The 14,971-nt window shown below is 33.0% G+C and overlaps 1 protein-coding gene across 15 annotated transcripts in view; it reads right to left on the bottom strand.

Moving 5' to 3' along the window:
- Positions 1-14,971, bottom strand: part of NAV3 (neuron navigator 3) — a 1,064,916-nt gene that overhangs the window by 180,105 nt on the left and 869,840 nt on the right. For all 15 annotated transcript variants that reach the window (XM_031938355.1, XM_031938352.1, XM_031938354.1 and 12 more), the window contains one exon: positions 3,892-4,011. In XM_031938355.1, the coding sequence (XP_031794215.1) occupies positions 3,892-4,011 (120 nt within the window). The remainder of the gene's footprint in view (positions 1-3,891; positions 4,012-14,971) is intronic.

A 14,971-nucleotide genomic window follows, 5' to 3' on the forward strand; every position in this document is an offset into this window, starting at 1 on the left:
TATCCACATCTTAGCCTCAGTATTATTGGATAAGTCTGAATTCTACTAGCAACATATATGAATACAGTTCATCAATTGTGAGTTATATATACTTCAATTTTTAAATGATGTTGTCAATTGTCAAACAATTATTCAGTTTTTATTGTATGTAGTACACTGTTAGACACTGAAGAAACAAAACTTAGATGAGATATTCCTGCTTTAAAAAAATTTATAATCAACTGGTTATGGGTAGAATAGGATAACTGAATCATTGAATCAAAGGGGCTAAGTAACTCTCAACTTCACTATTATTTAACACATTTAGAAATGTGAGACCCCAGTACATTAGGCTAATGTTCCTAAAGGTAGCAAGTTTCCAAGTCAAAATTTAAACTTTTATCCACTAACTCAAAATTGAGTACATTTTCTCCTATATACATATGACACATTTAGTGAGTAACAAAAATGTGATGAGAATTTTTTATTTAGTTTTTTCAAAAAAGCATTGTATGAAGTTAAGAGAAAAAAATAACTGACAGAAAATTTCATAAAGATGGTACTTTTATAACATTAAAACAATAGTCTTAATCTTTATTGTGATAAACTCTTGCAAGTCTAGTGACATATTCTTTAGGGGCTGCCTCAGCTCTGACCTTCTGTTCTGCAAGCTTCATGCAACCTCTCAAAGCTTCCCTTTTTCCACTTCATGAAACTTACCAAGACTTGGGGTTCTCTTCAAGTATGACTTCCTAGCCTTAATGAACTAATTTTTAAAGGTCACCCTGAATTTCCTCATTGTTTCTAATTCACTTAAGGAATTTGCCCCATATATTACCCCATAAAAGCATATGGCAGCAATTACTTCTGTTCTGGTTTCTTTTCTGTGATAAAATACTAGCTACAAGGAGTGAAAATTTTATTTCCTAAATTTAAAAATAACTAACCATTATCATTTTGACTTTAAAATCATTACTCATTATTTTTCATTCTTCAAAGGTGTTATAAATACTATTGCAAGAATTTATAATAAAATACATAACATATATCAAAAAAGTTCAATAGTACCTTCTAACCTAAGAAACTGTAAAACAAAAGGAGAAATACATCTTTTTTTGATTTCCTTATTCTAGATACAGCTTCACTAATGCTAAGAAATCTGTAAAAGTCCTGAAACATACTAAATTCCACTCATTCTTTAGCTTCCAAAATCTTTAATCATCCAGCTACAGATTTCTGGTATCTCCAGTAAATAAAAGGATTGCCTTTTTCATTCACTCCCTTCTATGAAGTGCAATGTAGGAAACTCTAAATCTGTAAAGAAACTTCTTTCACTTAGCACTCTCTTGCATCTTAAGGGAACAGAGAGTTATCTTCAAGTCACTAAGAAATTATATGATGTCTTCAGAATCACAGAGATAGAATGTATCAGGCAAAAAACTTAATCCCTGGTATTCATAACTTCAAAAATGCCTTTCTTTCTCCTAGACCAGGCAGTATAAAGAAAGTTACTTTCAAGAATGAGAAAGTTCTCTAATTTTCAAAGTATTGTTTTAATACAATATGCCTCTATGACTGTTATCAATTTGACAATAAATCAGTGAATTCATTGAATGTCTGATTTCCCAGAAACGGGAAAGATGTATTGGGTTATATACAAGGGAAATAGAAAATAGGAGATCCTACCCCCCAAAATATAATTCTTAATATTTTTTGACATATACTTTATCAGCAAACCAGACTTGGAAACATTGAATTGGAGATATTTATCTTTTAATCATGAAAGCCCTTTTGTCATGATTGATAAGATCCTCACCTGACCCACTATTTCATTTAGATTTTAGACTGCCCTGGAAGAGTCATGATAATCTCATCGCTGTAACTGGAAGAACCAAGGTTCCCCAACCTGGAAACCTTTCCCCTCTTTGTGTTAACTCCCTTTTGAATATTTATAGCTTGGGAGCAGAGACAATGGTTATTTTTATATTTGATTGCTTCAATTCTTTTTTTAAAATTTATTGGTTTAATAGTTTTTCTTTCTTTTTGTGTATATATATGTATATATATTTATAAAGAGTTTTTTAATTACATGTAAAACTTTTTTTACATTTTAAAAAATCTTTGTGCTCCAGATTCTTTCCTTTTCTCTCTCCCCTCACCACCCTCACTGAGAAAGCACATGTGAAATTATGCAAAACACTTTCTATAAAAGACATGCTGCAAAAGAAAATATATATGTCCTTCCCCCACAAAATTAAGAAAAATAAATTTTTTTTAAAGTGTGCTTCAATTTGTATTCAGACACAATCAGTTCTTTCTCTGAGTATGGATAGCATATTTCATCATAAGTTCTTCAGAGTAGTCTTGGATAACTGGTTGACTGAGAATAGCAGTCATTCACAGCTGGATCCTTCAGTTCTTACCACAGTAGTTCAAATATCTTAAGATAACTGAATATATTAATTGATTGATTGACCTACATATGGACAGATGTAATATATACACATATGCAAATGGGAATATAATCATATACATATGTGTATATTTTACATTCCTATCAACCAAGCAGCTTCCAATGAAGCCAGGGGTATAATAAGAATTCAATCAGAGTATCCTTCATAATATGGTGTCAACTGTGATCTGTACCAGATACAATAATGAGCCAGGAACTCAGAAGAGATTTGGGGTCAAATTTATCCTTTAATGTTAGTATGAAAAATACCTTAATTTCATCTTGCCTCAAGTTCTTCAGCTTCAAATGAGGGTGTTGTCTGCTAGCTACATAGCATAGGCTGATATTATAAAATTTAAATTATATAAACACAGAAACACAAAGTGCTTGTGTACTTAAGTATGTATATGTTTGCACACGCAAAAATGTGTGTATACATGCATATATATATGCATAGAATATACATACATGAAATATTTACAAACATACAAGTTATATATGAATGGATCACACTAGCATTTTCCCAAATTTATCTTCTTCCTTTGTCAACTTTTCTGTCTGATTTATTTTCAACAGGTTATATATTTCTCTCTCAAGAGCAGAATAATGATTAATAGATTGTCTGACTCTCTGGAGGCATTACAAGCTTTTTTCAGGTGTCTTTTTTTAATCTCTGATAGCAGAATAGTCTGAAAGGAATAAAAAAGTCATCTTTCCCTGCTTAAAGGAGCAGGTAGTATCATAAAGATCTCTGGGGGCTTAACAATGAGGGATCTGGATTCTAACTCTTGTACTAATTATAAATATTTTCTTGAATCTATTGGTAAGCAGTAAGAAAGAATGGAAAGAGAAATGGGTCTGGGTTCAAACCCCACTTCAGATACTAAATGCATGAGTTAATGATACTAAAGGTTATTTAAATGTCCTGATTCTTAATTTGCTAATTTCAAAAATGGGGAGGGAGCTGCATGATATGGCTTCTCAGGACTCATCTCACGTTAAATTTAAGACTTTAGTACCATAATCACTAAAATTATTTCAAGATCTGGGATTTTGTGATTATTTTATTTCATTTCCTTTTCCTCCCAATTTTCTCTGAGCGTAAGAAGGTATTAAAATAAAATACAATTATATAACTTATGCTCAACACTAATTAAAAAATGCCATAGGTTCATTTTTCTGTTATCATCATTCATTTCTGTGATATTTCATAATAATATAGTCTGAATTTTCAAAAATTCTTCACCAACCAATAACTAATTAAAATGTAAATAGAAAGTAATTTTTTAATTATTAAATAATTCTGAAAAAAATTATTACTGAAATATTTAGAATAATCCTAATAATACAATGACAACAAAAAATGATATCCCTTTCTTTAAATTAATGGGGTAAAATCCTTCTATTTTCAATTAATTAGCTTAAATATTCTTAAAATTCATAGATCTTTATATAATTACCTATCTGCATCAACTGTCGCATCATGTAACCCTTTCTGAATGACATCACGAGATGTTGCCAAGTCTGGTAACCGATTCAGACTTCGAGTATATAGGTTTAGTCCTCCATCTGTCATGTATCTGAAAATAATTGAATAATTCATTAGTAGGATTTGAACAAAGACAAGAGAACAAAGCTAAATGAATAAATATCAACAGTGAAGCAGCATAATTATTTCTTCATATAATAATGATAGTTTACTTAGAAAAAACCCTAAAGAATAAAGAAAGAATTTAATTCAATAATTTGCTTCAGCAAAGTAACATGATACAAATAAATCCACAAAAATAATTAATAGTATAAATACAAAATTTTTTGGGAAAAAATAAAACATTCATTTAAAGTAACTATAAAATACATAAAATGTTTGGGATCTGACATCATCATCCTTATAATATCTATACAGTGCTATCTATGTGCCAGACACTATGCTAAGCACTTTAAAATTATTATCTCTTTTAATCTTTATATTTATGGTAGATAGGTGCTATTATTTTCTCTACTTTATAGATGAGGAAATTGAGAATGTGACTCAGGCTCAACTAGCTAATAAGTATCTGAGACAGGAGTTGTACTTAGGTCTTCCTGAGGCTAGGCCTAATGCTCTATCAATTGTACTTCCACATTGTACCCATCTAGTGTTACCTGCTCCTAACATCACAAGATACAAGGACTTAAATATATGTAATCAGGAAACAGTACACATATAGTATTTCATAGAAATTAAAATAAACCAAAGTGGTTTAATCTTTAATAATCTTTTATATTTTAATATAATCTTTAATAATCTATTATATTAGGTTACATTTATGAAATAAAAGAAAATATTACATAAATCTATATATTGAGTATTATGCCAATTTGCTTGGTATTTTATATGCTTTGATAAAATATTAACAAAATTGATAATGGAGAAACAAAAGTCATCAATTTCAAAGAAAATAACACAATTAATTATGAATAGCCTAACATAAGGACTCAAATTATATCATCAAACCTATTTTGACACTGCTTGTAATATTCCAAAAACCCATGAACATAAGGGAGGGGATTCTTCATTCAATAAAAACTTCTGGCAAAACTAAAATGCAACTTATCACAAATTTTAAGTCAAGACAAAAATCTTAACACTATGCAACATAAAAAGTTAGATACAGATTATTTCTTCTTCTTCTTCCTCCTCCTCCTCCTTCTTCTTCTTCTTCCTGAGACATTTTGGGTTAAGTGACTTGCCCAAGGTCACACAGCTAGATAGTGTTAAGCGTCTGAGACCAGATTTAAATTCAGGTCCTCTTGACTTCAGGGGTGATGCTCTATTCATTGTACCACCAAGCTGCCCCAAGATATGAATTTCTAACACAAAATTTCTCATAATAAATTAGAGAATAATAGAATGCTAGTTATTTCACAACTATGGTTAGTAGTTTATAACCAGATTAGGCATGGATGTTATTAAAAAGACAAAAGGTAGATTTTTGTCATATAAAATTTTAAAGGTTTCACATTTGCAAAGTAAATGCACCTTGAATAAAGATAAAAATGTTATGGATTAGTAGGCAAAATCAACACATGGTAGCAAAAGTCTGACCTCTGACTGCCACTCCAGGACAGGTGTCTGATTTCTGGTTGTTTCTAAAAAATAATCCCCAAAACTAAGTCTGCCAGGGCAATTCCAGCAGAATAAGGGGTTTCAAAGTTAAAACACAACTAGCAAATCATAGTCGAGTAAATTTTAAGGAGTGAAAATGAAAAGGACTGTTTAAATAATTTCCCATTCAATTTGAACTAATGAAATAGGGGGCAGGGCAGAAGTGCCTAAGAAAAATATATCAGTTTTTCCCAATTTCCTGACCAGTTTCAACCAGTTTCCTTCCTCCCTTTTTTTTTTTCATGGAAAAGAATTATCAAATTACCATTCCACATATAAATCCCAAGAGTGAATCAAAATTCCTATACATAACAGACTATACAGTCTGTTAGTACAGATTTCCTAAAAATCCCTCAAACATACAGAAATAGTTAAACAGTTTTAACAAATCCATCCAAAATTTTAAACAAATAACCCAAACAGGGTTCCTAAATTCCCCTTATCAGTACATCAGGGGTAAGGGATGAAAACTGTTTCAGGCTAGGCACTGGCAGGAGACTTTCAGTCTATGTAGATACTAATCATACATATGGTATGGCCTGGCATGCTGACAATCAATCAGGTCCCAGAAAAAAATCAAAACCTGTAATTTGACCAAAATCTAGAACAAAAAACCACAAATCTAACAAGTAAAGGTTAGAACAGACTCATACAGAATGTGAAGAGGCTGGTATGAATTGGTCAGCAGCTTCCCAATAGATAAAACAGCAGTTAGGCTTTTATTCTCTTGTTATTTAGAAAACTTTAAAAACCTGAATATCCACAGACACAAATATTCAGTAACAAATAGATGACCAGGGTAAATACTCATTTGCCAAGTATTCAGGATATAATGATTAAATATAACTAGCTTGGAAACAGCAAGGTATAATATATAACCAGACTGGAAATAGCAAGGTATAAAAATTGAATTGCATTAACAGTTTCTATTGACCATTTCTCTGATCATAGAAATCAGTCACAGGAAGAAAAAAAGCAGGGACACAACCATAATATAAGCAGTTAAAATTTAACTTTCAGCAAAACACGATAAAATAGCTTTAATTCACTTTTACTCCAGTTAATTGTGTCACTGTCAGAGGGTGGAGCTTTAAAACTCCCAAATAGCATTAATTATAAGCCCAAAGAATTTTACTTCTAATAATAAATTCTATTAACCAAGTTTCAGGCAAATACTAAACAAGATATTTACCATAACTTTATATTTATAACAGTAAGAATTTATCTCAGTATGTTAACTCCTTTCATATCTAAGTAGACATTTCCATAAGTAAACAATATACATACAAATCAGTTTGCTTTTAAAAATACCCAATACATAGACAAATATTCCAAATTATATATTGTCCATAACAGAAACATTTTCAAAAGGAGAAAAAAATATATTATTTTCAGAGGCTCTTTAAATGACCTCAGGATGACCCAATACAATCAATTAAAACTTAGGATATCTTAAAAGAATCCAAGAGATTCTTAAAATCTGTTAAACTTTTAGAAATAACATAACCTCATATTGATAATAGTAATAAATTTGTTTCAGTAAGTTCACAAATTATATTTCATATTTAACCAAACAATTTTCAAAAGGACAAACTATTGTTTTCAAAAGGAAAAACTATTACTTTCAGAAGCCCTTTAAATGATGGGCATAACTTCAGGATGCAATCAATTAAACTTAAAAAATATCCTTTAAACCTTTAGAAATAGCCCCATCAAATTATAGATCAATTAACTTAAAAGCAGCCTATCTGTTGAAATCTGGAACAAACTTAGTGGGGGAGGAGGGAATTCCACGTGGCTACCCTTCCCCCCAACTCCACCTCCAAAGAGGCAGGAGAGAGGGAAGGCTAGCTAACCTTTATCCCAGACTAACTAGGCACTGTAGCTGAAGTAGCAGAGAGCAAGGGGGGAGAGGGGGAGGAGTGAGTTTAATCTTTACCTTTGAAGACAAAAGATCTCTACCCCACCCAACCTTTAGTGAGGTAGGAGTGGAGGTGATGATTTCGTGTGGCCACCCTTCCCAATGGACTTTTCCTAAGCTCCACTTTGGCCAGTGTTGAAGACTTTAGAAAAGTCTGACCTGTCTTTACAAAATTAGAGGCATGTGATCCCTTTCAGATAAGTTAACAGAACTTCACTCCAACAAGTTTTTAAGATCTTATATTCAAAGATGACTAAATCTAGCCTGAATAGGCAACAAAATTATTTCCCACAATTTGCCCAAAAGAAACTCAGAACAAATCTGGCATGCAAAGGCAACAGTAAAATTATTTCCCACAAATTTAAAACCATCCTAAAATACCTAATCAGATGTTTTCTCCAGCCTGAGTTTCAATCAGATAAGATTTTATTGCCCTTCACTCTAGCAAGGCTCTGAAAACTTGCTTCAAGGAAAAACAGTCTGCCTTTTTGTTCTTTTTACTCACAAATTAGTACAAGTTAAAAAGTTTAAAATCACAAGCAAATTTTAACTAATTCCCAAATTTCTTAATTTAGTAGAGCTCTGAACCAAACAAGTCACAAACAAATGACAGAGACAAACAAGTCACACAAAAACACATGGACATGAGACTGCACAATCAAAAACATATAACACAGAGATTAGGGGCTATATGGAAAAGGATATTCCTGAGGGAAGTTGTCAGCTCCAGAGTCTTTCCTCCCAGAATACAAACAGAGATTTTTTTTTTTTTTAATAGCCAGATGGTGTCTTAAAAAAAGACACCCAGATTTATATTCTGGAATGCCCAGAGTTGTGCCAACTGGCACACAGAACCAGATGTGTCTTTAGTGAATAGGTAGGTTCCTCTGCATCTAAAGGACCCTACTTCCAGAATTTATGCTTTTTAGCATTTTATTATTCTGGAAATCCAGATGCTAGCACAGACAGACAGAACAGAACAGGTCTAACAGTTATGACTGGAAACTGCTCTTGCCTGGAGGCTCTGGAAAAAAGTCCAGAGGGCCAGCCTCTCCAAAGCAAAGAACCCAGATCCCCAGACACCCTGAGGCCTAAGGGGGAGACCTGAAAGTTTCTTATCTCTAATCCTGCTCATTTTCTAACATCTTGACAGGAAGCCTCCAAAATTTAATGCTGGAGAAACTGAGGCAAGATAGAGATTAGAGAGTATTTAATAATTTATTTAAAGGGAGAGATTTACTGGGACCAAATGGATCCATGGTTTGGTCTCAGGGCTGAATGAGACTATGGTCTCCAAGAATCCAGCAAACAATGTGAGTTCTCAATGACCTATATACACATGGCTCAGACTCAGGGGGTAGATTGAGGCAGGGGTGGAGTCAGAGTGTGAGAGTGGGAAAAGGACTCTGACAGGGTGGGATGAGCCACCGGAGATGAGGGGAGGAACCCTGGAGATGGGGAGAGGCATCTTGATAAGATGGTATTTGACATTCCAATAGCTTGGGATGGGAAGAGGCATTCTGATATTCTAAAACATAAGATCTTTTATCCTTATCAAATATTCTGATAAAGAGGGAGGGGAGGTTTTGCAGGACTGAGCTTTGAGCTGATAATTATAAACTGAAGCAGAACAATTAAAGAAATTGAGTCAGGACTGGGTCAGGATGATTAGGGAAACTGAGTCAGGACAATAAAAGAGAATTGGGGAATAACACTCTGATTCCAGTTCACTTTTCATTATGCCATGCTGTGTCTCAGTGAGAATCTTCACAAAGATGGATGAGATGGTACACATCAGGAATTCACAGAATTACAAGTAAAGTCTGCGTGAATGATGCGAAGTGAAATGTGAGAATCAGGAGAGCAATATGCAAAATGACTCCAATTATATTAAATAAACAGAAGCTAAATTCTGCATAATTCTAAAGACTAATTTTAGTCCTATAAAACAGAAAGAGAAGAGGGAAAGGAATGGACAATAATAAGCAGAGAAAGAAGAGGAAGTGTAAAGGGCTGAAACTCTTGAGTCAATGCACTGAGGTTGGTTCGAGCACTTACGGCTAATTACCGATTGGACAATACTCTATAAGCATATGCTTGGAAAATGGGCTTTCCTGCTATCCTGTGCTGGCTCGATGATTGGTGTATACAGAGGGTTGTAGGAGGGACTAGGGGGTGGAGTAAAATTAGCCAGGGTCACTTCTGGGCGGGAGAGGAAGAAGGAAGGTCTCAGAGATTCTGCTTCCATCCAATTCAATCCTACTTCTAAAGACCAAGAATAAAGACTAAGGACTTTTGCTTATCCTGACTCCAGCTGATTTGGTCATCACAAGGAAAGGGAAGGAAACTTTACATTTTGTAATTACTCTTACAAGATTGCAATAGCCCAGGTGATTGAGAAAATGAACTAAGGGAAGACTTTGTAAATTTTATCTTCTTCATGATTCATTTTGTCTGAAAACAAGATATTCAGAGGGAGTTATACTGAAAATATCTCGAGATCAAAGATAAGAATCAGAGGACTAAGTAATTGTTCTTTTTTTCCCTACCAGCCCTCCCAAAGATGGTTTAGTAATCTGATATAGATTATACATGAACAATCATATAAACATAATTCCTACTGTGAATTATTTAGCAAAAGCTCTCTGAGTCAATAAGCATTATCCTAACAATTAAATAACTTTTATATCAGCCAAATTTATTTTGCACATTACTGGGACACATTTTTTTATTGTGATCATATTTTCCCCTAAGATATATACATCTCTGAGGATACTTTACCTTCAACCATATTCATAGGAAACTAGAATTTATTTATTCAAAGAACTCTAGGTACTTTGTTGTTTTCTCACATGCACATATTAAGGGACCCAGGATTAAGATTATATACATATATACACACATATAAATGTATATAAAATATATACATGCACATATAAATACATATTCTTAATATATAACTTTTATCACACTCCACCTCAGAACCCTGCCAAAAATATCATTATACCAGTCTCAATATTAACTTTTTTAATGTGCCACATATTTGTTTATTTGTTAACTTTTCAATATAATTCCTGTATCCCTGAGTATCACTATCCTACCCTTGTCCTCTCCATTAAGGGGTCTACTATTCTAGTTATTTCCTTCTTTATAGTCACATAAATATTACAATAACCTTCTGTTTCATTGCCTTTCCTCAAGGGGCTTCCCTCTCCAATTTATCTTCCTAGTGGCACCTAAAATAATTTTTCTTCCTAAATCACGGGTTTCACTACATTACTCTTCTGCATGAAAAGCAGTTTTCATTGCCTCTAGGATTAAATAAAAAATTTTCCATCTGTATTTAAAATCTTTTACAATTTTCCTTTAATGTATCATTCTAGGCTCATTGTACATTAATTGCAAATATACACTACACAGTAGTTTTTCACACATATGGACACACAGGTATGCCTTTCATCTTTGTGACTTTGCATAGACCATGTCCCATGACTGACATTTTTCTACTTTCTAAAGGCAGTTTCCTGAAAAGTTCAGTTTAAACAATTCTGAGACGAGATCTTTCCCAATTCCCTATAAGAACCTCTCACATTTACCTTAGATCTATTTTGTTTATATTTTTTAGTTTACTCATTAAAATGTGAACTCCAGGAGAAAGGGATCCTTATTTTTGTCTTTGAATATTTTTGTCAGTGAACAGTACATGACATAAAGTGGGCCTTTAATAAAAAATATACTGATTAAAAAAGAAAGACTGATTTGTTGAAGGCTAATGTTGGATCTTGCTTCTTCTTTCTTTCTTGTTCTAGTCTTTCATTGAATTCTATGGTTTTTCCTTCTAAAAATATCCTGAAATGGTCTTTACTTGAATATATCCATTAAGAGTATACTGAATACCTTCTAAGATCAATAATTCAACCTTGTGCACACTATAACAGTCAATACAGAAGAATAATAATTCTAAATAACAGTAGAATTAAAAGAGAATGTGTTAGCCAAAAGAGGAAAAACGCATTTTTTCAATAATCTGTTGGTTTTGAAGTGAATTTATAAGATGTAAAAATCAGCCCATAACAAAATGAAACAGCAAAAAATTTAAAAATATGCATCTATCATCATTTTCTTTTAAAACTATAATTTCCATAGCCTAAAAAAAAGCTAAACTATAACTTGACTAATTAAAACAAAAATTTTTTTAAATGATAGCTTTTAACTGTCTTTTATACACATTGAAACCTCAGGAATAGAAAATAACTGGAAGGTAAAATGATGTTTTTATGCCAGATCCTAATGTCTTTTTGTAATATTCACATACAATATATGCCTCCCAATTATGTCACAATCTAGATTTATGTTACTTCTTTATATTATATACTTCATTCTCATTCCTTCTTTGTAGATTTAAATATCTAAAGCGATATCACTTACATAATTTCTTGTGAAAAATTAAGTTATAACCCGTACAATCTCTCTGTCAAGGGATCTTTTCCAAAAGAATTATGGAAAAGCAGAATATGATTCTCCAAAAGCATGTCATTGTAGCAGTCAAAATTTAGAAAATAATAAAGATTTTAATTTGTTGAAATCCTACTTAACCTATAAAAATCCAAGTCAAATGTTCTTTCTTCTAGGAAGTCACCTTCAATCTCTCTCAGTGAGTGGGAGTACATATCCAAATCCTATGTCACATAGTACTTTCTTTTCCCTGTAAAAAGAGATGTCATCTGTATTTCCAGATGAGTAACTAAGGCTGAGAAAACAAACAAACAAACAAAAAAATAGATAACTTGCCCATTTTAACACACCTACTCAGTCTCTGAAGCATAATTTGAACTTAGGTCTATCTGATGTTCATACCCAATGTCCAATACTCATATCCAAAATGACTTTTGGCAAAATATTATAAACTACAGTTTCCTCACCTATAAAACATGGGGGATTATATCCTACCACCTTTCCTGGCTGTAAATCTTCTGAAAAAAAGTAGCTTTATTTAAAGTTTCTTTGGGTAAATACTGGGGAGCTGATAATTCCTTTCATGATCAGCTCCAGATAAAATTGACCACAAAAGATTTCTAGAATATAGAACAACAACATTATACTTTACTAGGATAAACTTTTGTACTCTGGGTGTGTCTGCAAAAATCACTGACTTGATGGTTTTGGTCACAGTTTGTTTTTGGCCTTCCCACATAGGAAAAAAAAATGTTTCCAAGAGTAAAAGAACATTTTTGTGGGTAGACACATTTACAGACTGAAAATGTTTGACAGCGTTTCTGTCTTGAGTTTTTAGAGCAGTTTGGAGCAGTTTAGGGATATTCAAATGCTATATATGGCACAGTTAGTATAAGTCTTGGGTTTATAAGGCCAACAGTTCCTACAGGAATAACTGAACTAAGGAAAGGGCGACTGCTGATCAATTGTATTTCTAGGCCTACCCAAGCTGCCTCCAGAAACTTCCATCCAATATAGCAAATGTTTAGAAGCTTACTAAATACAAGGAAGTAGGAATATAAAGTGTGAAAAACAAAAAAAACAAAATAGAACACAAAACAAAACAAAAAATTCCACTTCTCCAAAAGTTCCATTCTATTTGGGAAGTGAGGTTATGACACATGTATGAGCATATTTTTCAAAGATAATGTGAGGAAAAAGCATTAGGCAAGGATCTAGGCTGCATGATTTTCCCAGTTTCCGGAAAATTACTTTACCACTTTAAAGGTCATCTTCTGTAAAAATAGAAGATTGGACTTGATATTGAGTGCTTAATGTGGGGTTCATGAACATGTTATTGGGTTAATGATAATATTTCAATATAAATGATTTCCTCTGTGATACTACATATTTTATTTTATGCACTTAAAATCATTCTTTTAAAAGAGATTTCATAGATATGATAGTCAAAGGTGTCCATTGAACATGCACAGACACACACACACACACACACACACACATATACATTAGGAATTTATTGCTAGATTATTGATCACAAAATAGAAAATTTTGACATGGAAAACCACTCCACTATCTTTGTCAAGAAAATTCCAAATGAGGTTATGAAGAGTTGGACAAGAATGAAGTGACTCAAGAAAAAAAAGAATATTTCTAATAAATATTAGTAGAATAGATGATCTCTAAAGTTCCTTCTGGAAAAGGGAATCCTTTAAATAATAACTTGGTAACAAATTTTATAGCATCAGAACACCCAAAAAGAGAGAATAAAACATTTTCCATATGGAGACAATTTAAGACAGTAGGAAAGTTCTATGGCACCAGGGTGGGAGTCCAGCACAATCCTAGTGCAGACCACACCAGTGCAACCGGAATCCCAGCCCTAGTCCCAATGTCAGCAAAGCAGGACTTCTGAATCAGTAGCAACACTGGAAGTTTCTAACCCAGAGATATCAAAAATGACTTGGATGGTTGACAGAAAAAGTTTGTCAGTTGGGTGTGAGGACCTTGGGAAACCAGCAAATTAAGAGTGAGTGAAGGTAGTAGTGGCACTGGGAGCTTCCTGAGGTCTCAACTCACAAGACATCTTTTTATTGCATCAAGGAAGGACTCTATTGTTTTAACACACTGATCATTAGCTTCCATTTGTTCAATTCTAATTTTTAAGGAATTATTTTCACCAGTGAGCTTTTATACTTCCTTTCTCACTTGGTCATAATCTGTCTGCTCATTTTCCTAGTATATTACTCAGCTACAGTGGGGCAGGGAATTGGCTAAGAAATAGATTAGTTTATCAGTGGAACAGGTTAGGTTCAAAAGACAGAATAGTCAACTATAGCAATCTAGTGTTTGACAAACCCAAAGATCCTAACTTTTGGGATAAGAATTCATTATTTGACAAAAACTGCTGGGATAACTGGAAACTAGTATGGCAGAAATTAGGCATGGACCCACACTTAACACCTTATACCAAGATAAGATCAAAACGGGTCCATGATTTAGGCATAAAGAACGAGATTATAAATAAATTAGAGGAATATAGGATAGTTTATCTCTCAGACTTGTGGAGGAGGAAGAAATTTGTGATCAAAGATGAACTAGAGATCATTATTGATCACAAAATAGAAAATTTTGATTATATCAAATTAAAAAGGTTTTATACAAACAAAACTAATGCAAACAAGATTAGAACGGAAGCAACAAAATGGGTAAACATCTTCACAGTTAAAGGTTCTGATAAAGCCCTCATTTCCAAAATATATAGAGAATTGATTCCAATTTATAAGAAATCAAGCCATTCTCCAATTGACAAATGGTCAAAGGATATGGACAGACAATTTTCAGACGATGAAATTGAAACTATTACCACTCATATGAAAGAGTGTTCCAAATCACTATCAATCAGAGAAATGCAAATTAAGACAACTCTGAGATACTACTACACACCTGTCAGATTGGCTAAGATGACAGGAAAAAATAATGACGAATGTTGGAGGGGATGTGGAAAAACTGGGACACT

Source organism: Sarcophilus harrisii, chromosome 5 (assembly GCF_902635505.1).
Source record: "Sarcophilus harrisii chromosome 5, mSarHar1.11, whole genome shotgun sequence".
NCBI lineage: Eukaryota > Metazoa > Chordata > Mammalia > Dasyuromorphia > Dasyuridae > Sarcophilus > Sarcophilus harrisii.